The following is a 24869-nucleotide window of genomic DNA, read 5'->3' as shown; positions in this document are numbered from 1 at the left end:
ACATATTCTCCAAGACAATCATATGATCCCATTTGACAAACTGCTAGAACTCTACGGTATTGACAAAAACAGATACCTAGAATATCTTCAATTTAAATCCATCATTCAAGATAGGTTTAACCTCAAGCAATTAGACCTAGAACTCCTACCAACAATAGCAAACTTTTTAAAACTTCCATCCCAAAAACTACTCTCTAGAATTTATGTAAGTTCAGCCGAATTAGAGCCAACTCTCTCGATCCCAACTCTCAAATGGAAAAATGACTTACTCATCAACCCAGACTCCAATTTCTGGATACAAATCTGCTCAAACACCTTCAGCATGACCCAAAGCTCTGCAGCTGATATAGTACAAAATCCTCCACAGAGCACACTACGCAGGACAAAGGAAGTTCCAGATGGGTATCAGAAATACTAACAGACGTATTAATTTCAAGAATGACGCACCAGATAACTATCTGCATTCTTTTTGGCACTGCACACTGGTCAGAAATTTCTGGCAGAGGATTTGTGAAGACCTATCGACACACCTCGGACATCCCATCCCTGTCTCCCCCTCACTTTGCCTGCTCGGTGACCTCACTAACATTAATATGGACACAAAAAAATCTCGCATGCTTCTCACATTCCTAACCATGGCCAAGAAAACAATCCTCCTGAACTGGAAGTCAAAAGAGAACTTAAACATAACGCAGGGGGGGGGGGCTGCCTCTCCGCCTGGGTGGGGGTGCGCGTCAACCTCCTTGGCTGGACCGGCTCCCTGTCCATGTCCCATCCTGGGCACCTGACTGGGGTTTCACCATGCTCGGCGGGTCTGTGCCCCTCCAGCTTGCGCCTGCAGGGGTGGTGGCCTTACCGCTTGGGCCGCCTGAAGGCATCTCCGGGCACCCCGGTTCGGCTCCCCGCTAGCTGGGCGGCGCAGGGATGGAGAACGTATTGGGGCCAGTCAGGGATCTGGCCCCAGTGGGGGGGTGCATGCCTCGCCTGCCCTTGTTGCTCCACTGTACCAAATTCCACATGACAGTAGGGCCTCTGAGGGGTGGTGTGGGGACGAGGCAGGTTGGTGGGCAGGACATTATAACAGACTTTATGTATTCTACATGAGTAGAGACAGTTGTGCTGCTCCTCAATTTTAAATGCACATTAGATATCACATGACACTAGGGCCTTGGGGGGTGGGATGGGGCAGGTGAGACTCTGCCATCTACCAGCGGTGGAGTACCCATGCCCCATCTGCTCCCTCAATTTTAATACACCTTAGTCATCCACACGACCCACAAGCCAGATGACACTAGGGCTTTGGGGGTAGGGAAGGGCAGGGAGGACCCAACCGCCTGCTAGCGGTGGGGTGCTGGGTCTGGCTCGCGCTGGGGTTGGTGGTCGCGGGCTGGCTCTGGGGCTTCCTGCCCGCTGTCCCTCTGCGGGCCTCCTTGCGCTGGGGGCTGTTGCCTCTGTACTCCCTTGCAGGCTTCTCCTTGGGTCAGGCACGTGGCTGCCGGGGGGGCATGCTGCCGCGGGTCCTTGGGCTCTGGGGGTGGCTGGGAGTCTCAGTGGCCTGGTTTCTGGCCACCTGTGCCTTTGGTCTGTGGGGGCGGTGTTACTGCAGCCCCCACATCAATTACCCACCACATCCAATGACAAATCGCTACACACTTGCATACACACATGAACACATACACATACATACACACACACACAGACAGATTCACACACACACACACACACACACACACATACACATTTACACAAATACACATATGGAGTATCTAACGGTTAAGGACTATAGAGTGACCATTGATGTGGATATTGTTAGTTATTGTTATTGTTACTGTAGTTGTTTTTCTGTTGTTGTGTTGTTGTTGTTTTTCCCCGTCTCTCCACTCCCAGTTGTTTGATTATAGGTGGGAAGGCAGTGGCAGAAAAGCTGAGTTCAGACAGCAAGTTCCTGAAGCTTTCCTATCTATTGAAAGATATTGAAAGATTTGACTAAATAATCTTAAATCAAGCTTTATTAAATAACTTTTTCCAGTGCTTTCAACTTTATCCTATGGTCTTTATCAGTCAAATATGTGGTCAACATTGTAAACCAAAAGAAGTCAAGACGGTAAGATGTGGATTAAATTAATGGAAAAAGCTAATAAGTGAGTGAGAAAAAAATTATTTCAATATATACCTTCATTTAAATATTTTTCCAGTGATTTCCAATCAGTGATCTTTCAACATCTAGACTTTCATCATTTTCATTATAACAGACTTTATGTATTCTACATGAGTAGAGACAGTTATGTACTTTGATCATACATTCAAGATGTGTTGAAAGACGAAAGCTTTTTTTATGTTATGACAGTTACTGGACACATAGAGTGATGCTATTGATCTGACACTGTGCATTGATGTAGCATAGGCTATTAAGGTGAATAATGCATAATTATTTCTGCAGCTAATCACAAATGGACCATATGTGATCATAACCTTTTATTATATAAATACAGTGAAGATTTCATGTTTTCCACTTCAGGTACATATCCTCTATATACAGTTACTAGTATCACAGTCTTAAAGGTTTCCAATCACTTGTTGTTGGAGTACATACCCAACAAATTAAAATACTGTTCTGTATGATTATCAGTGTCAAACACTAATGTGTGCCTTGTCAAATCTAACAAATAGATTCCCTCTGTGTACTTTCACGCTGCACCACCTCTTTTGGGTTCCTTCATTTATTCCTTGTAATGCTATCTTGTTGCCTTATAGCTGCATAACAAATGATAGCAGCACACCTTCCTGGCAGTCACATAGGTACTGTGTGTGCTCTCAAATGACAGTGAGACGTGTATTTCAGTTCCTTACTCTGTTCAGCTGACCAGGCACTGTAACAGCATGTGCTTGGAAAAAACAGACACCTACAGTGTAGCTATCACATTGGTTGTTGGAGTTCAAAAATTCTCACAATGCTTGTGATTTCAGCTTGCCGTGTACTTTATAGTTTGATGTGCATAAATCAGCACCTCACAATCTGTATATAATACAAAGTAGCTCTCTTCAACATGGGCCTTCAGGCAATCATTTCTCCCCACTTAGCAATAATTATGCTGTAAATTGCTAAGCCCATATGCATGAAAAGGAGCCCTATTATCTCCATTGTGCTAGCAAGTGAACTGTCTGTATTGTCCTGATCATGTGTTTCAAATTAAAGTCCATTAAAAGTACCCTGGGAGGGCGGGCCGGCTGCAGCCTGATGGAGCGCAGCAGAACTGCCACTGCTCAGGACAAGGGAACTGAGCACTAAAGATACCTGCCATCTGGAGAGTCATTGAGTTGAGAAATGCACTGCAGCATCTGAGCAGCCTTTTTGACTCAAACTCAATGCTACCTTTCAGGCAGACAAAATAATAGATTTGTAGGAAGTGGTTTGGTTTGTGAAAGGAATTTGGAACTGCCATTTTAAGTCCGTGGTTATTACACAATTTTTTGTGGCTGATTTTTTTATTTATTTATTAACTTTATTTTTTCTTTCTTCTTTTTGTTTTGCTATAATATACAGATATAAATCACTTGACCTGTGCCTTTTCTAACAAGACTAGGTCAAAACCTAGAATATGGCAGGACCGCTTTGTAGGCCATTTGTATTCTGCCTAGTGTCGCCATGTTTCAGCCCTTTATCTGTTTTCTTCTCTTCTACTCTCTGTGCTCACATATACAATATTTTAATACAGCTGAATAAAGCTGTTCTCATTTACATCATTTAAGTATGAAATAGTGACTGAAACACAGCCCGTTAAGACTACATGTTAACCACCAACAATTTTGTGATTTAATTTGGACCATAAGAAAAAAAGGAAATTGGCTACCTCATATGCAGTGATATAGATGGTATTTTTGTTGAATCTCAGCAGTGCTATACAGTACACTGTAACAATAGAGAAATAAAGGTCTACAGTTTAAGTATAGTGTAAACTGAATCAGAAGAAAGTGGCCATGCTTGAAACCACTCATGACTGTAATCACACCATGACAAAAATAGCTTCTTCACCAGAAAATTGATTTCCTGTATATGCTGTTATAACATCCATTTAGAGTTGGTATATATAATATGTCATTGGTTTAAATGAGGAAACATATTTAGTCTGCAAAAAGGTGTCAGCTGAAGATTACAATGACAGAGAATGATCCTGAAAGCAAAGCACTCAGGGATGTAGACTCACTGCTTCCTATTAAATCCGGTTTGAATTAAAAGAGGACCCTTCAATACCAGAATCTATAGCCACAGACAACAACATCATCCATATAAGGAAGGTTACAAAATGGAAAATGCTAATTCTTTTTATGGAGCTAATGCAAAAGAAAAAGAATGAAAGAAAGAAGAAAAAAAAGTAATCCTGAATAATGTATTCTCCCTCTTTCCCTGAATACTTTATTGAGCCTGATGTCCCCATTGCATTTCTGAAAACGTTTAGCCAGGATACGATTCAGCTAGACATAATTAACAGCATAAATTTGCATTATTAGGGTGGATTAAGTCAAACAATGTTTGCATATTGAAGGACTGAAGGGACTTTGCAGCTCTATCAGAGAGGCAGTTATGCTGGTTCCTTTCTCATTTTAGGTGGGCTGTTGCCTTCCCATGGGAACACATAGTGGAGAATATTCCTACATTGTCTGGGAAACAAGTATGCAGACACCTTATTTTAGTTTTTGCTTGGTCTTCAAGAAAAAAAAAGTGTCTGAGCATGGATGTTGGTATATGCTAGCATTAATGTGTGAGAGAACAGTGATGAAAAAGAATGGCCGTTATAGGCAGCAGCAGCATAGTGTATTTTAGTTGTCCCCTGAGCTTCTGCAGTCACAACCTTAGTAGCTAAAGCAGCATGCACATTTTCCCTGACAGAGCTCCTTACCATTTCTCAAGCTCACTCTGCTGACTACTAACACCTCCTGCAAGACCCAGACAGACGTGGACAGCTTACCCAGATGTGCCTGCACCTGTTTCAGTATTTCCCTGCAAATGATTTACAAAAAATAAGAAAGGGGCCCCTGAAAAAATTGTCCAATTCTCTGTCCAGTTTTGAATGGTACATCTATCTAATTCTTTTCAGGGAAAGAAGACAGAGTAGACATCCCACACGTAACGAACGGATTAACTTGTTACAAGACACAACTTTTGGTTATAATGCAGGACCTTGTTGAGTTGATATTGTACTTAAATGGCACAACTTTGAAACATTTGTCACCAATTTTCATTTAATCAAAAAGATAGACAGATTTTTAATCTTGGCAGCCAGAAACAAGAAAATATTGAAAATAATAAATTATAGATTTTTTTTTTACTATTTTCACATTTAGTCATAGTTTTGTTCCTGAGAAAAATGTCCATGTTAGTTTTAGTTTTGTCTACTCTTTATTTTAGTCTACTTTTAGTCAAAATGACAGGTTGTGCAGTTAAGAATGCAACAGAGAGGGTGTGTGGTCTGATGTTATTAATTTTAATGTTACAATTAAGACACAAAGGAGGATAAAACACTGGAGTCTTTCTAACACGAACCCTGATAATCCCGAAAAACCTTGCACAATCAGAACTCTGTTCAACAGCACAAATCTTGCCTTTAGAATTTTCACTTTTTGTTCTGTAATTTTGTAGGCCTTTGTGGTAGTGTTGTACTAAACTCTGTTATACTCACACAGTTATTATCTATTATAGGTTGTACTTTGTCGTTTTCATACATTTGTTATGAAAATATTGCAATCACTTTGCAGAAAACACAAGCCACTAGACAGCCAGCTACTACCCAACAGACTTCATTCTAACCCCGAATCAATCTTCTACATAATATGCAGAATTTTTATAACCAGTATATGCTGCAAATAAACTACATTTAGTAGGATGGACCTATTAAAAATCATCAGGACCTGACCATGACCTGTATATGGTGATTCGATGGTACATATTTTTGCAAGGATATCAGATTATTTAACATCTTAATATGACCTCAATTTCTGTTTGGTATGAATTTGTGGTTTTCTCCTCAGCTATTTTTTTTCCCAACAGGGCTTCTCTCCCAACAATACTGCACTGTCATTTTTTCTCTCAGTTGCCAAATGTCCGCTCATTACCTCCTGACCAAGCCCCACTATTGGAAATGCACACAGTAGCTGGATCCAGGCTAGCACTGTTCACATAAAGGAAGGGAAATGTGCATGTGAATTATGTCATTGTTTGAAAAAATCTGTCTCTTGTGGGATTTTGTCTCCTCTTTTTTCATCAACAAAAATATAGATTTCTTTGTAGTTTTTAATTCTAAAGTACATTTTTGTCACCTCTGTTTTTTTTGTCAACATTTTATGGAGATTTAGTCACAATTATTGTTTCATTATGCCAGTTTCATCTTATTAATATCTCATCATCGTCATGAAAAAAATGTCTGTTGACAAATATATTTCCCATATCATATAGCCATCAATGGGCACAACACCAATCCTACTACATATTATACTGAACAAACTAGAAATGTGGGCCACAATTCAGAAGTCTTGATCCAGGCTAAAGAAACAGTGGAATAACAATAAAATTTACTACCACTACATGATGTCCACAGTCCAGATGTAACCTCGCCTTTATTATTATCTGAGCTGTGGTTTCCAACAAATAACTATTCTTACAGTTCTAGGTCAGCTTGTACTGTACATGGAGGAACATACAGTAAGTAGTAAGAAAACAAAGGCATAATTTAGATGTGTTACATAGAACACACTCAAGAACCAAAACATGTTTTGACCTTCTATTGATGGACTGAGGTGTGATAGATTAATGTGGCCATGTTGCACAAAAAATCGCTATGTGGTTTTATCTATTTACAGACATGAACAGATGTACACTTGAACCCCAATCCTGCCAAGGTGATAGCTGTCCAACAAAAACGTCCTGGAAGGCTTCTTAACTTCTTCAGGGAGCAAGTGGTAGCAGCAACATTACCTCAGCTGAAAATGACTCTGTCAGCTTAACTCAGTCATCACCATTAGTCAAGTGGAAGAGTAATTCAGCTCATCCCCATTACACATAAGACAACAATATGGCATAGGGACGTCATTAGGTGCGGGGGGGGTGATGAAGAGCTCAGTGAAATGAGATTGGATTTAAACAAGTGCTGCCACTGTCCTGGGGGCCTTACATGGATGCTCTTTGAGCAGATAGGTGGAGGCTGCATAATGATGAGACACTTAGTTTCCCCTACTGTTAAGATTTATGGGCTCCAAGGTCTGTTACGATCATTAGAGGGATTGTGGAAGGAAAAGGGAAATGGGGTTGAGACTATATGGGCTTGGGAGGAGGTGGAAATTGCATAGAGGTTTTTTTTTTTTTTTCCTGGTAACACAGCACTTTTGAACCATAAATCTTTGATCCTTTCCTCCCTATTTGTGCAATGGCATTTTATAATGGAAGACTCCCTATAATTTCACACTCCAATTAGTAAATTACTAATGTTGTCCTAAAATGCAAGTCTCGGGGTGGTAATAAAAAAAATAAAATAAATAAATAAACAGGTCACAGCTGGGGTGAATCTGGTTAACTAAAGAAAAAATATATTACACAAAGTGTATAAATAAAAATGAGTGGCTTTTGTTTAATTGTGTTTGAGGTTTGTCAAACACCCCCAAATGAACCATAGCAACACTAAAAAAAGAAGGCATGAAAGGAAAAATACCCCTTGAAACAACAATCTAACGATTGTTTTTTTATAGTTTTGCATAATGCCTGCAAGTATACAAGAAGAAACTTGAGTCAACGAGCGGGTTCTCTGGCATGGGCTATACAAACATCAGCAAATTCTTACTACCACTAAAACTGAATGAACAGGACTCATTAGGCATTTGGAACATGCTGAATAATTCATATCACATAATCAACTTAAGCCAACAGAAAGATTTGCTTTTATGTTACCTGGGCTGCAAAGAACAGATATTGCTGGCCTGTTATCTTGAGATTACTCCTGAGAAATGGAGTTTTTTTGCTAGTGTTTGCTATAGTTGAAAAACCAAACCATGAATTTGAAACTTGTGTTGATGATTGTCATGCTAAAGCACCATAGGACAAAAATATTCTAATATGTACAACCAGAGCTGTAGTGGTGCATATATGAGACTGTCCTCCTGTAAGAAATGAGCCCATAGCTTGTTTCCCCAGCAGGTTATTATGACCCATAGCTACATTTTGTTGTTATGCGACATCTAGTGGCCGTAGTAATTATGTAGTATATAGAATGACAAAGTCCACATCAAGAGGAGGTTGAGGTGGATGGTTTGGTGTGTGTGTGTGTGTGTGTGTGTGTGTATGTGTGCGTGTGTAATAAGTCTTGTGTGAATGACCAAAATAAAGTGTCTTTTTTGTAAATTAAATTGACTTTTCTCCTTTCTCTTATAGGAATCATCAGTCAGATTATTATGAACCAACAAACCATTTAAACTGCACAGATAATGTATAAAGCACAATATAATTTACTCCCAAACTGTATTCAGAAGTTGTCTGAAATCAGAGAGAACGTGAGAAAAAGTACATGTTTTAATATTAATGAGGACTGAATTGCACTGAGCTGAACTGAACTGACTTGGTCTCTCATGGTGTTATAATATATATTTTTCCCCGTTCTCTTCATCACAAGCAATAAAACAGATAAATTGTGCCTACTTTAAACTAAAAATGATGAATGAGTTGTAAGTTATATGTGGTCTACACTACATAAAATATCAAAGTAAGCACATATATATAATGGTTATGGACTAATAATAAGTTACTTAGCAGGTAAATCATTTTAGTGGAGCCAGTGAAATGTATTTAAAGTATCAAAACTAAAAGTAGGCTACATCAGGTACATACTTCAGGTAGGTGTAGATATAAAAGACACAGAATATCCATCTACCAGGAGACCTCTACACAACTGTATATAACATGTATCAGCTCAAATAACAAGCAGCAAACAAGTAAATTGATCTTGAGCTGAGCTTGTTTTGCTTGTGTTTACTTTGTTCAGAGTAAATCCAGCATTTCAGCTACTCTCCTGATCTGTAAATGTAAGTAAACCAACAATGTCTTCCAGAAGCCTCCAATGGTGCTAAGAATGGTTTCAAAATAACGGCACTTATTTTTATAAATTCTACCTGCCTTCTATCATGCAGAGAGAGCTTACAAGAGTGACAAGAGCTTTCCAGTCTAGGTTCGGTAAATGATGTTCCGTGCCCTCCTGCTGCCCTGGGTTTCTGTACACTGACAGGCTCACTCATGGGATGCCACTGACAAAAATAAATGTCATAATTGCCTGTGGCCCAAAACACACACCCTAACTCCTTACAGTGAGTTAATAGCTCAGAGAAGACCTTGCATCCATTCTGCAAGACAGAGACAAGAGGAGTGAATGATATAAATTGTCACAGCAACCCACTCACAAAACAAAAATATGCAGAAAGTGTTTTCCCTTAACTCTGTTGAAGTGATAAAAGGGAATGTGTGATTTTAACCTAGAATGTCATATCAGGGCTTGGCTCGGCTGCAGCATCAGTGGGGCCAACAAGGAGGGAATAACCTGCAGGTATGTTTGGAAACTGATAAAACAAGCCAACAAAAAGATCAACTGATACCTATTCATCTATTTCCGTACCAACGGAGGATGTCAGTGGAGCCTCTATAACAGATAGAAATTAGTTACTTAATAAGAATTCAAGCCTGATCCATCAATCTTCATTTGCTCTCATTTATTGGTTCATTTCCTTCTCTCTGTTCCTAAGTCCTCAACTTCCTCTCTACCTCACACACACATACCAGATGGCAGCACCCCCTCACCTTCAGCCTCTCTCCCCCAGCACCTGACAAATGTGTTTCACTTCCTCGAAAAGATAAAAATGGCTGCCACAATGATTGGCTCCCACAGCTCAAAGACAGCAGTGCCATGTAAATGACATGTAAAGGTTACCACGGTTGTTGAAATATCAAAAGCTCCTCCTTCAGCCAATCAATTCTGTAGACCTTCAGGGGATGGAGGGATTTTACTAAGGGCAAAGAGACTAGCTTCAACCTCTAGACCTCCATCCCCAAGAGTAGAGTACAGTTCTCACCTGATCTTTGGATACAATGAAGAGGTACAATGTTAAGGTAGGGTAAACTTTGATCAGAAGTGCTGAGAAACCCCCTCCCCCCACAACTTTCTGATGTCAAAATTGGGTGGGGGCTTTCCAAAGCCAACAATCTAAAACTGAAACCCACTTCACGTAATGATTAGTCACATGTGCAGAAATGAGAAAGTAAATAGTGTTTAAACCTTTCCCATAAGCTCTTTTTTCATTCTTAACGCGATATTTTCTGCCACTTTCACTGTGTACCAAGGAGTACAACATTTTAAATTCCCTCCAGGAAAGACTGTCTGAAAATGTCTATTATTATCTTGATGTTTAAATGTTTATTTTGTTTTGCCTCTCTTTAACAGACAGGCTCTAGTCCTGACTTTGAGTGTGGTTGTTTAGAACAGCCATATACACAGTGTCGGACAACATGTTGTCAACCTGTTGTCTGACTTGTAAACTGGTTGAATGAACCAGTTTTTTGTCCCTAGACCTTATGTTTAAGAGGTTATGATTTAGGGTTAGGGAACAGAGGTTAAGGGGTAAGATGATGATTCATTCTTGACCTTGGAAAGGTGGACACAACTGCCACTTGCTCTGGAACTTTCCACCATGGTTGACAATAAACCTAAACCGACATGGATGAGATGTCCAAGGTGCTCAAAGTTATGGAAAATTTGAATATCTGCTGTTCCATGACAAGTGAGCATCTGTCTGTTGATGAAAACCATATGATACAGTTGAAAGTTAAAATAAAATAGGGAGTAAATTGACCTTGAGCCACAATTGTCTTGTCAAGAGCTGTTTCCAAGGTCAAGAGCCAAACTCAAGGTCAAGAAACTATCACCTGACACCACAGCAAAACCCTAAGTCTTCCCGTACAGTTAGAATTAGATTTTGCCCCTCTACAATACGGGGCCACAATATCAGGAAATAAACCATCACTATCCTTAACTAATATTGTACAATTAGAAGTACAATATCCCACACAAATTGTCAATTAATGAAACTGCCAAAATCATTTGACATGCACATGACACTGACTGGCATTTTTTGGGCCCCTTGGCACACAAGGCCCATGTGTAGTTTCCACTTTGCCCGCTCAGTAAGCAAGCCGTGCATGACAGATAGAAAGTCCATGTTTGTTGTCTATATCCACAATAAAAGCATTTGGTAATTACACAAAAACTGAGTAATATAGAGCACAACAGCTAACATAACACTTTCCAGTGGTGGCTTTGTTCCCATGAAATCAATGAGTTATATTCAAAGACTAAATATAAAAATATAAAATATAATCTTTAGTGGGGGCTGCCAAGTAACAGAAAAGTTTCCTCATCTCACTGCTGTTGATACACTCCACCATCAGCTTGGCAGCACACCTCCATCTGCTGTTTTGACAATGGAGTGACAATACATATCTGTTATTCCATCAGAATGAGTTACTCCATCTGTTCTGCCTGCCTGTCCTTGCCATGTAACCATCACAGATTCTCTCTATCCATAATTTCCCTTTGATTTCAGAGCTCCTTTCACTGTTTCATCATGCCAGAGCAACAAAAACCACAATCAAACATTTCCTGATAAATCAAGTCATACTTGACCTGGTGTCATATCTCGCTATCTCACTCTTTTTCAAGTTCATATTTTTCATATGTGCTTTCCCACTTGCACAGATGAACCTCCCACACAACCGCTCCCTCTGTTTTAGGCCTATAATAATTATCACTAGATTTTTTATTTGGTTTTGCTGTCTGTTTGATAGTGAATCTCCAATTTCTCAAACTGATTATGTATTATATACTTTTTATTTCTACTCAATATTAAACATACTTCCACCGTCTAAAATTAACCTGTCAAAGACAACTCCCTCGACAATCATTTTGTCATGATCTATTGTATTATTACTGTTCCTTCCGGAACCATCCATCACCTCAGTAATGACATTAATCCTTCTGTTTGTAGTGGGCTGCCAGCTCAGTGCCATGCTGCGCTTTGGTCCCATGTGTTTCTGTTCAGACACAGCAATATAGCTAAAGTAGCCATTAAGACACCAGCTCCCTGCTACAGCAGCCTCAGCCTTAATGGATTGCTGCTCCTTCAGTGGAAATACAAACACACAAATTAAATGTTTGCCTGGACCTAGGGATTGTCGTGTGCTGTCTTAGGGTAATGTAATATCAGTGCAGCATGACTACACATTACATTTCCATGTGGATGACTCTTTATGAGGTAAGAGCTGAACCATGAAAGTCCCTCTCCTTGTAAAACTTAACACTCATGGTGTGAATATACACTGGTGGCTCTCATCGTTTTTGAAAGTGCATGTTTGGTTATTTGCTACTTGGGGTTCAAAGGAAACACAAGGATAAAGAATTTCAATTTGTCGGTGCTCAACTAGTGTTTATGCAGGCTCGTCAGACAGCAGGAGACCAGCAGGTAAAACACTGTGAGTCTATGTGCTGGGATGTCACAACAGGCACACAACAGGCACATTTTTAGAACATGAGAACAAAACAATGTCAGTCAAAGATTTGTTTTTGGAATAGCTGACACGAAATCATTAAAATTTAATGAATATGAAATTACTGAAATATCACAACCACTGAAAGGATTTCCACAAAGCTTGGAAAGGCATTCATGGTCCCAGAGGGTAATATCTTCGACTTTGATGATCCCCTGTCTGTTGCCCTAGTGCCACCATAAGGTTTCCATTGTTGGTTTTTAGTGAAATGTCTTGAAAACAATTAGATGTATTGCCATGTAATTTGGTAGAGACAACAAGATATTCAAGGTTTCCACAGGATGAAACCTACTGACTTTGTAGACACCCTGACTTTTGATCTAATACCACCAGCAGGTCAAAGTTTTTACTTACCCAGTTAAATATCTCATTGCAGATAAAGTAGTACACACCTCACAGACATGGTTCCCAGATTATATAACTTAATAAATTACTCTAAAAACTATAACTTGAACTTTCCTCCAGCAATACCATGAGGTTGACATTTGTGATTTAAAATGAAAAGTCTCAACAAATATTTGTTATCAAAACTGGAGTATTCATTAACATGCTAGACTAAGACTGTAAAATTATACCTTCTAAACATCAGAACATTGGCATCATTTATCTCAAAAGCACAGCTGTGCCTAAGTACTGCCTCAACAACGTGCCAGCATCGCTGTAGACTCAAACATACATGTTGATGTAAGCTTTCTAGGTAACAGAAAGCTTATGTCATAGTTGTGGTTGGCATTCGTGGGTCTGACAAATTATGCTATCACATTTGTCACAACCTAACTCAAGGTTGGACAAAAGAGGGAAGGCCAAACATGTGTTATAACTAAAAATAAGTCTATTGTACACAACTAAAAAGGAAATTAATCTAAAGATACCCCAAATACAACAAAATCAAACAGAGTGATTGCCATGGGGGAGGGAAAGACTGGTTGACTGCCACCATCTTATATAGTGAAGTAGTCCAGGTGAGCTGAATCCTGCCAACGACTGAACTCCACCCATCAAGCTCCTGCAGGGAGAGGCCTGCCTAGAAAGGGTCGTCACACATTGCATTTTGAGAAGTGTAGGATTAAGTGTTTTTGAAGCTTGACCCTTGTTAGGGACTAAACTTCAGCATATCTCAACCTCTGCTGCACCAACTTTGACCACTGGTCTTTTAATCTGTCTCTCACAAGTCTCCCAGCTTTGTTAAAGCAACCACAAGGGATCCAGGGGATAATAATAATGGTAATTAAGATAATAATGATTAATGACAAATAGTATCTACAAAAAAGACTCCATTATGTCACAGGTCAGAAATTCATACAATGAAATAGCTGATTGCAAACAACCAGCACTGTTTGATTACAGTGTGCAGCACCATGTTCTTGTCTCTTATGCAAATGTTGGATGAGTTAATCACTACACAGTCCATTAGAGGGTCACAGCCTTATCTCTGAGGCATAACTAGAGGTATGGGGATATTTATTACCATGATAGAAACTTTCTGTTTACAAATCCCTATAGTTCTACTGCAAATAAAATTAATGTTTATCCTCTTTTGTTTTCCCTTTTTTGGAGAAATTTCTCTGCAGCATCCCTAAAATTCTACTTAAAATCTGCCAACACAGCATCACAAATATTGTAGTTTTCATATCAGCTAAAGGGCACAAATTAGAAAAACATCCTGTTCTTTTCTGGGCTTTTGTCTTAAAGTGAAAAAAAAAAATTAGGCAAGTTGCCCTCACACCCAGTCTACTGGGAGTTCAGGCGGTTCACAGAGAATAAAATAAGACAACTCTTATTTATTCTATGTGTGGAGCTTCTTCAGTGTCTCTACTGTTCTTCTGTATCAGGCTGTTTACATAACTCACTCAGTTGGCAGCAGCAACACTGGCCTTATTCTCAGAAGCCAACTTGGGACTACATCAATGAGTAATTGTCTCCACAAACCTTTCACAGTCAAGACATAAGAGCCTGGAAAGGTCAGTAAGAGTTTTAAATCTAAAAATACCTTTATTTACTTAGTCTAGGAGGGGACTGACCTGAATGTTAATCTAAAAATAAGTCATAAAAGAGAATCAAGAATTACAACAAATACTTCACCCCAGTCTATTTGTCCTGACACGGATTCTGATGTTTCACTAAAGAGTTTCACTCCTGCCTGAAAGTTAAGTCCTCAGGGCTGCACTTAACCACGGCTAATCACCAACTTACAGCTGATTAAATTCAGAGTGACCCAGTCTGAAAACTATTAGCCAGTTACAAGCTGAAAATGAGCATATTAAAGCTTCTCACTGCTGGCTCAATGGTTGATATGAAGTGTTGAGGCTGTGAGGGACTTAAGGTCGAATTAAGCAACCAATATCTGTGTAAACCTCCTTTAACAAAATGAAGAACATATTCTTTATTTGCAACAGCAGCCCTAGGGAGGTAGTTGCAGTGACACATTCAGGAACAAAATGAAAATGGGTTTAACAGAGGTGGTAATCATGTCTTTAGCTTTAAGTGCCAAGGTGTTCTGATGATGACACAAATTACAGTCTCGTCATATTCTCATATTACCTATGATCACTGCACGCTTTGACCTCTGCCTCTAATTTTGACAGGGTCATGAGAGGGCACACCACTCATAATTATTTCTTATTATATGTTACATAAACCAGCACTGTATATTTTATTTACTTACATATTTATTGTGATGCCCACGGACACTTCAACATGCAGACTGGAGGAGCCAGGGCTTGAACCACTGACCATCCAATTAGTGCAAGACCCATTCTACCTCCTAACCCACAACCTCCCCAAAACCAACAAAACTGAAAAAGGCTGTTAAATAAAAATAAATAATAACCCATCTACCTTGGAATGTTTAGGCTCTGCTTCCTCTGATGCACCTCGAAATATGTCCTCAAACCTCCCCTCAGGCTTCATTGTTTGTGATGTGTGAAGCATGCCATCAATTAAAAATTTTAATCGTGGTTTAATTTCACAACAGTGACAATACCAATACCAACAATATGAAGGCATAGAGCAGACACTCTCCTAACCTGGCTGCCACCAATGAAGGCAGGTCAGAGAGATATGGATGATGCTGCTCGATTTGTCTGCATTATCTATGGAGGCTGCAACAAAGGAAGTCAAAGAGCTCATGCAGTCTTGCAGAATTAGAGCTCAAATGCAGTTATCAACACGTCATCAATTGAGAATCGATGCCATGGGCGAAAAAGAAAAATATACAAACACATATATATTGCAAAAAGTCTAGTCAGAGGCCAAAAGGGCAGGTGCTTGAGCACCACCTGGAGTCTATCTGTGCATGTGCCTGAATGTTGAGTTGTCAAATCCAAGTCTCAGCCACCTCAGCCTACTAGAGCTTTCTACTCTACTGTTTGATGTATATCCCACCTTCTGCTGAGAGGTATTTAATCAGTGACATCAAGAGCTGTTACCACCGCTGATCTTGTGAGTCTGTTTCATGGGTGAGGCAGACACACCTCATATTTTGTATACTTTGTAATTTTATGTATAATGTAAGCTGCTAAGGGCTGTTAATTAACATCAGGGAAGACTGTTTTTGAATAATTTAAAGGCAGTGACTGAAATTCATCAGAATAATTTTATGTTTCGCCCAGAACCTTGACTGATGGCAGACACCTCTCTTTCAACTTCACTCCTACCCAGAGATTTGAACTTCTTGGACCTGGCTACCTTGTTTGTCTTAATAGTCTTACAGTCTAAAATAGTAGCAGCAGAGTTTTCATGCTGAGCTTTAATGCTGGAGCAGTGTAGTGCAGCTCAAATTAAAGTTTTGATCCTTTTTTTTTTTTGCTTTCTGTGACTTTAATGTGAGTTTAGAGTGGATGCGATTCTATAGAAAAGCAAAATTATTTTGCTACCCAATTAGCAAGATTTGTAACATCAACTAAATATAATACACTTAATTAAAAAAATTAAAAATGAATGGCATATTCCTAAAAGCTAATAAACACAATTGGTGGGTGAATTTCTTTCTGCATGTATGTTTGAATCTATTTATAGATACTATAGATAGATTCATACTCATAGATACTATAACTTTCTGCTAATAAAAAATCCTGACATTGGTTCATGCAGGGAGAGCCTTTTCAAATCTTTGTTGTTGACAGGTTTGATATAGCCACCAATCGTCTCCCTCTAGCAGCTGCCCTCCTGCAGGGCAATCATTTTGGCTCTCAGGTCACAGACATTGACCTTAATGGCAGACCTTTACTGGGTACAATCTTCGAGCACTCTGCAAAGACAGTGTGCAGAGCTGCATACTGTGCGGCAAAGCCCAGTGAAGGTGACCTTGTGATGAAGTACTGATAAGGAAAATGAGAGGCAGAGACTCACTTAAAAGGTTCTGTGTTCAAATGTTGATATTGCTAGCTGGCTAACTGCCAGCATTACATTACAGCATATCATGGCTAAACAGAGGCTGGTGATGTAGCTGAAGAAGGATTTGTTCTGGTCAAAGACACTGTTGGTCTAGCGCGAAATTTAGTGGCAGCACTGATCATTTACGGAACCTTTAAGGGACTGATGTTTTTGGCCAAAATAGTATAACCTCCACTTCTGAAATAAAAATCCTCAGATAACATCCACATCTGAAATAATAAATAATAAGCAGACATAACAAGCAGCTTTTTCCTGTTCACAGAAAAAGGGTCTAGTCCAAAATAAAGCCATGGAAAATAGACAAAATTACTAGTACCTTACTATAATGGTTTGCATGTCATATTCAGTATTATGTTCATGTCCACAGCACAATTTCCATTAGAATAACAACACAGTAGCACTACACTCACCATTCTGTTGCTCTGAACCTCTCGTTACAAATACAGTTTTTAATATGATTAGTTCAACTTTACTGTGCTTTTCACTGTTAAGTCACAACCCTATACTTCATGCAAATATAACAAAAAATATGACAAAAAAACAGGCTTCCTCATAAATTTCCAACAGTTTTCTCGGAAGGACCCTGTAAAGAATCACATAATGTAGCACCAGTTGAAATGGAAAAAAATAGACACTGTCCAGTTGGTACACCAACAATTAATTGCAAAGCTATAAATTAAATACGATGCCAGTAGCTCAGACAAACCAGCCAGCCTCTCTCTACCAGGCAGTTAATCACACCAGCAGCAGGGTGGAGGACAGAGGACAGGAGGAAGGACTGATAGTGATGTCTGTGTTCTTCATTCTTTCTAAACTTCACTCAGTATTTTGATATCAGACATATTCTTTATTTTGACATTTTAGATTTCTTTCCAGTGAGATATTGACTTAATAGTTACTTTGTTGTTGGGACTCAGATCATTCAGGGTGGGGGAGATCACATGTTCCTTTGTTGTACAGACAAAGGAAGGGCCCTGTGAACATCATTCCCCACAATCCTTCACTTTTCACACCTGCTGAGTACCTCCCCTACAGACCCTTACTGACCAGTAAGTGTTGGTCACTGGGTGACATATGACCCAAAGTGTCACCAGACAATAAAACCAGCCATGCCTCTTTGTTCTCTCTGGCCAGACCACTCCGCTTCACTCGTCCTAAACAGCAGCGACGTGAGTGCCTGCTTAAGAAACCAAAAGTGAACAAGTTTAGTGCCAGCTGCTACAACACCAAGTCTGCAGCTGATTCCCAGGAACAGGAGCAACAGCAGAGTTAGTGTGTAACAACTAACTCTGCAAGAAGAACAAAGAAGCGACCAGCAGCCTCCTCTGCAGCACCAAAGGCCACACAGTTAGACCAGACTTTGTGAAGACAACACTGGAAAGGACCTTCTCTCTTTTTGTTCCCAGGACTGCGACTGGGGACCTTAATTAGCACAAGGTAGTACACCATGGCTTAGCATGTGATTGTTAACTTTGTTGATGTACATGTATAGATCTAGTTAATGTATTTGAGTTTTGTTGTTATCTGTTTATGTTACTGGTTAGCCACACTGTTAACTGACACTTGTATGTCCTCACACATACATGTAGCTAACCCTCTTTTTAACCGGGCATCCTTTGACTCCCTGAACTGGCTTTGAACAAAGAAACTCACACTCTCCCTCCCCCACATGCCATGTGGTCTCAGCAGCCATCTTTGGGCCTGTAACCTTGAGTAGTTTATTTGTGTACTGCCATCTTGTGGTATCTTTGTTAAGGTCATGTGGTCACAGCAACCATTCTGATTTGGCCATCTTCCCTTTTGTTTACACAGACAGACAGACAGACAGACACGCACACAGACAGACAGACAGACAGACAGAATGCATTCCCTAACCAATTCAAGCAATTTGAAGGTGTCTCAAAAAGTGAGGACCGGCCAAAATGCCCTCACTCTGTTAGTAAAATACTTTTTTTGGTCCTTACTACATAGCAAGTACACACACACACCTGTAGATAGTAGATTAGACAATGTATGTTATTTACAACCCTGTAAATAAACATTAAGTATATCTACTGGTGTCTTTAATGTTGCACAAGGAAGAATCACTATGAGCTTTGTTTAAGCAGTGTTATTTTGTGATAATTTTTCATGGAGCTTCATGGATTACTTAACTGACCGCCATATTAAAGTGAAACTTAAATGTAGATTTTAATTGATATAGAATACAACATGTGTAAAAGTTATGTTTATCGCTCAGTTTTAACTTAGGTAAGTCTCATAGAATGCTTTATTTCACTTTTTTTTTCAAACTAATTCAAGGTAATTTTGGGCCACACATCTGTATTGCAACAGTCATAGTCCTAAATGATGGCGTGACATTGCCTTTATGCCCTATAACTACTTGAAGGGCTTTAATGTGGAACAATCGAGAAACTGTTTCATTTGCATTAAGGTCTAGATACTATATGAATACTGTGAAAGTATCAAAGCACTCAATTCACAAAGAAATGCACACAGTCCATGTTCAGAAAGTGTGCCTTAAAATGAGCTGCCAGAACTTCCGTAACTTTGATGTCACAACAAAGCAGTCGCCACCCTCAGCCATGCCCAAAGCCCAGCCCAGCTCACCAGGACCCACCATCCAACTTTGCAGGATTTGGTTTGGAGTGTTGACCTGAAATCTGCTATATTTTTACAACATATATTAACATATTTTTCATAAAACAATAAAATTTCAGCATTTCAACATTTAATATGTTGTCTTTGTTCTATTTTCAATTAAATATGGTTTTACATGATTTGCACATCATTGGGTTCTGCTTTTAATTTACATTTTACAGTGTCCCAACTTTTTTGGAAACAGGATTGTATTAGATTGCTCAGAAGACAGTCAGCCAATCAGAAAGGCTCAGATCCTCTCTTCTGATTGCCTCACCAACCTGCTCCAGAGAGAAGCCTGAGAGAGGAGATGTAAAACTACATTGAAATAGTTTTTGGTACTTAAAACCACAAATATACCCTCTTATGGATATATTTCATCAAATAAAACCCAGGAAAAGTGTAAAACATGGGACCTTTAAATTATGATAAACTACACCTAAATAAAAGCTGGATATAGGCATAAAGGGCCATCTCTAATGATAGCATGTCTCAAATAAAAGCGTGGTTCTCTTACTTCTTTGAATTTCTGCAATTCAACAAGATTTATATTGAGGACGAATCAATGCTCTACTATCAGTTAATTAACTGCAGGTTCTAGTGAATATGTTTTGTGAGTAACACAAAGCCCAAGTAATGGCTTTAAGTCAATAACATTCAGCTAATTGTGGCATGGACAGGAAAGAGATGACATCAAGCACATTCTCACCTTCTGGTCGTGACTGTAGGCTAAGGCCCAGTCCTCTTCAGTGGGGTGGAATAAAAGGCTAAGGACGTAGAAAGTAAGGCGGTACTTCTGGTAACTGGCTCCCTCATCAGAGCTGATGAGCACACTGCTCTCAAACTCCGGATCTGTCAACACCATAATCTGAGAGCAGAAAAAAGAGAGAGAGGAGGAGGAGAGTGTGCACACATGTAAGGGGAGTTGGTATGAGTTTTTGAAGATGGGAGAAGAAAGGATTTGAAGGGCGAGTTTTGTGTGAAGAGTTGGAAAGATAGGAAGATGAGAGAAGGGAGAAGAGAGACGTCAGGGGCAGGAGCAGTGTCAGCAAAAAAAAGCCCTGGCTTTTGGCACACGTCAGCCTAACGCTTGGCAAACAGCTCCACTATATTTCCTACTTCATTTCATGAGTGCGACTCTTGCTTTTCTGTTGCCATGGCTCTGTGGCTCTTCTTGTGCACTCTTAGGTGAAGACTTGGAGTTTTAATCATCTATCTCCAAAAAAAATTGAAGCTTGTTCACAGCAAGTAGAGGTGAAATTAGTTTATAAACCAATACAGACTGAAACGTATACCTGAGGCACACAGGTAGGTTGAAAAGTCATGAAATTATTTGTCTTAGTATATAACAGTGAGGTGATAGAGCTTGTAGTCTAGTCTGTACAAGCAATGATTTAAGGAGCCATGCATGAATCTACATATATAGTATGTTTTTTCTTTCTGAGCTAGTCCATTCACATGTCATCTCTTAGCAATTCTCCTTCCAACAAAATTCTCATTTCAAATTTAACAGTGCGACAGTGGTAGAAGCTCCAATTTCATGCTTGGAATATTTCTGCCAGAGCTCACAGTTATTACTCAATTCAATAAGAGCTGGAATTCCACTATGCATTTTTCTTTCAGTTAATGACATTAAGTCTTGTGGAAGGAGATAAAATGATCACACAAATTCCTCCTTGAGTAAAGGAGAGGTGTTTGAATAGGTGTGTAATGTATTTTAATACCCTGGTATTCTTTTGAATCAGACTGTGCTGGTGAAAATATTTATTCATGTTGACAGTTATAAAATTTTAAATGTTGGGGAAAAAATCCATTATCAAAACATTTATCTAGGTGATTTTTAGGCTTTACATTAAGCTCTTACTTTATACATCATAAAACTTTTGGTGTTATGTCTATATGTTGTTCGTCTAAGATGATATATTTTACAAATCCTCCAAAAAGTCACATATTGTAGAAATTAAGATGTCTTTTTTGTTTGTAAAGCCGCTCTGGGTTTCAAAACTTTACCTTAAAACTGACACCCCATTCGCAGGTCCGATTAGTTTAAGGTCAGGTAAGGTCAACAATCCTGATCACAATAAAAAAATAAAAAAAATTTAAAAAAAAAACAGCACTGACTGCCGGTTGGAAATGGTAAACAAACAGCAGTCTCTTGCATTAAAGCCTGACATTTTGTATGCCCTATGTAAACTGTCACATCACCTGACTTTTTACTTGTCATAATTCCTATGGCCATTAGCAGGCTTTGCCACTTGTAAACATATATTGTTTTTGGACACTTGCTAAAATGACTGATTCTGTCGAGGAACTCCACACCCTTTCCAAATCAGACTCAAAATTATAAAAGCCTTATTGTCCATTATAAGGTGAGTAAAGTCAAAGTCAAAAAGTCAAAGTCAGCTTTATTGTCAATTATGCTACACATACAGGACATACAGCACAATTGAAATTACAGTCCTCTTGGACCCATGGTGCAAATAAAAATATACAAATATAAAAATATAATATATAATGTAAACAAAAACTTTTTCAAAAAGATAGTGCCATGATAGTGCAATGATACAGTGCATAAATAATCATTACAGTACATGGCAGTTAAAGGTGAGGTAGTGAAACAGTGCAAATAAGCAAAAGCAAAATTACAAGTAAGTAAAACAAAAAAAAAACAGAGCAAGTTTATGCAATACACAATATGCAAATATAATCCTCCCTTCTGAGGCTGTATTCTAGTGTTCCACTTGACTTATCCAAATATTTGAAGAGCTTTTTCAGCGCACTCAGTTTGTGCATAACAGGCACATAATGCACCCACTCTCTTGACAATATGCCCTTAAAATAACAGTGAAGCACTCGCCATTGACCTTAGACCAGGTTTTTTTCTTTTTTTTTTTTTTTGACACCAGATATTCAGGACGAACACCAGATAAGAATCCTGATGCAACCCTCCCATTCATCCAGGCTTGGCACAACAAATGCACAGACTTGTGAATCCTCAGTGGTTGGGTTTGAGGAGCAGGAGATTTGCATCACCAACAGAGATCAGCATACATCCTGTCCCACCATCTGAACCACGGATAGGATAAAGATTGAAGAAAGATAAACATGGTAAATGGCTTTGTGAGAAGTAACAAAGTACTAGTATGTAAGCTCCATCATTGTCTCTTACTAATATAATAACTTTGGAGTAGAGGAACAAGCTGGGAACACAACACCTTGTAACACATAGCACAAATATTCACTTTCCCTCTAGCCCTCTTTCCTTTTCATGATCTTTCTGCCTTTTGGTGCCAGCAGGTAACATGCAGTGGATTTATCAAAGTTTTTTCCACTGAAAAAAGCTTCCTGCTGTGGCCCGAAACAAGACTGATGAAAGCAGTGTCTGGCCAAAAGACCAAAAAATGAGCTAAAAAGGCAAAAAAGCTCCCAAGAGCCGAGGAGAACTACAGAGTCGAGTGATAATTCTCCATTGGTTTGTCACTACAAGTGAATTCCTTCACATTACACTTGATCATTTATTCCATCATTAATTTGAAAACACAGACTAGTGCGACTTTAAATGTTTATCTCTCAGTATGGAGTCTTTAATAAGGCCTAAACTACAACATCCATGCATCTACAAGAATTGTGTGATGGAATTGTGAGTAGCGACTACACTCCTCGTCCAAATGGCTGTGTTTTCTCTTGTCAATTCAGCATGAATTGGAAAAACAACAGCACATTTGTCATTGACAAAAATTCAAGCCCTCTTTCCAGGCTTTAACCAGTAATCCGCCCTGGTGGTGATTTAGATAAATAGTTTTTCATTAGGGACCAATAAACAGGCACATTCTCAGCCTGAATTTCTCATTGGCCCAGGCTCACCAATTTTGATATTCATTACCTGTCACTATGTAATGCCAAGGCCTCCTTATATCTGCCAGTGTCTTTGGGACATGTCAGATGTAATTTACAGTTTAAAGCAATAATCATTGTCTATAATATTAGAGTGAGCACCAGACTCTATTATGAACAGGAAATTAAATTTCACCAAGCCTTATTTTGATTCACCTTTCTTTCAGTTAAATAGAAAAGTAGAAAGGCCTTAGGAGGTATACACACATACTGTACGTTTCATATTAAAATCTACCCTTGCTCTCTATTCAAGCCATATATTGTTATGTTTCCCTCTCTATGCTGTCTATGTAACTATAACCTTCAATCACAGTGCGCTCTTTTAATGCTGAGAATGGGGTCTCGAAGGTATTGTCACAATTGCATTACTCTTTTACTGCCATGTAGGTGTGAAGACAGCAATATCATTTCCCAACCTTGCACATTATTGTAACAAGCCAGTTTCTGTCTGTCGCCTCTGTGATTAGAAAGAAACCCACAACCAATGTGAAACCAATACAAAGGCGAGAAAAGGATCAGTAGCCAATTTCTCTCCTGCCTACTGAAACAATTGCCCTCAAACAATAATTGCTCACTTCCAAAATCACAGTGACCGATAGCATTAGCAAGGGCTGCTTAAGATTTCCCTCACAGCATCCACCCAGCTTTTGTGAGGCAGCTGGCCAGTGAGGAAGGTAACAATAGTAAATCGATAGAGGTTGGAAGGATAACCTTTGTGTTTTATCAGGCTGACGTTAAGCTGTGCATAAGCTGGAGCACAGAGATAGAAGCCGGTAGTTGTCAGATCATGAGGTAAGTGGAGGTATGGATCAGAGACAGAGAGAAAGAGACACCCTGCAGCAAATGAATCACATCACACCAGATCAATTGAGCCTAGTCTTTGACTGGAGGTTTAATGCAGAATTGTCACTGCAATATGCTCATTAACTATGGATCAAGACTTAATTACCCACATTCAGCTATCATGTTTTCTCTCTCGTGCTTCCTCAATGGCATTTTAACCGTGCATGTCTTTATTTTTAAATTAACCTAATCTACCAGCCATTCAATCAAACCGTTCAAAGACTGAGCACAGCCTGAGCCTGGAAAAAGACATCAGAATGTAGCCCTGATGATTCATGGGAGGTGTCACTTTCAGAAGCTTTGTGCTAAATGTCATTTTAATCATTCAAATCTATAATGTGACATTGTAAAAGGTCACAGCTTCAACTTATTGCTTGGGCGATGTAAGTGAAAAAAGTCTACATATGCTTCCAGAAACACCACAGTGGCCATATAATGATTCCTTTATAGGGGTTGAAAGAAATATCTC

The 24869-nt window shown here is 39.2% G+C and overlaps 1 protein-coding gene across 2 annotated transcripts in view; it reads right to left on the bottom strand.

The window, feature by feature from the left end:
- sorcs3a (sortilin related VPS10 domain containing receptor 3a) overlaps window positions 1-24869 on the bottom strand; it is a 217077-nt gene that overhangs the window by 68896 nt on the left and 123312 nt on the right. For both annotated transcript variants that reach the window (XM_071504406.1, XM_071504407.1), the window contains one exon: window positions 20373-20531. In XM_071504406.1, coding sequence (XP_071360507.1) covers window positions 20373-20531 — 159 coding nt within the window. The remainder of the gene's footprint in view (window positions 1-20372; window positions 20532-24869) is intronic.

The sequence above is a fragment of the Trachinotus anak genome, unplaced genomic scaffold (genome assembly GCF_046630095.1).
Source record: "Trachinotus anak isolate AG129_WGS33_773 ecotype Australia unplaced genomic scaffold, CSIRO_AGI_Tana_v1 ptg000019l, whole genome shotgun sequence".
Classification (NCBI taxonomy): domain Eukaryota; kingdom Metazoa; phylum Chordata; class Actinopteri; order Carangiformes; family Carangidae; genus Trachinotus; species Trachinotus anak.
This window is presented reverse-complemented; position numbering and strand designations above follow the sequence as displayed.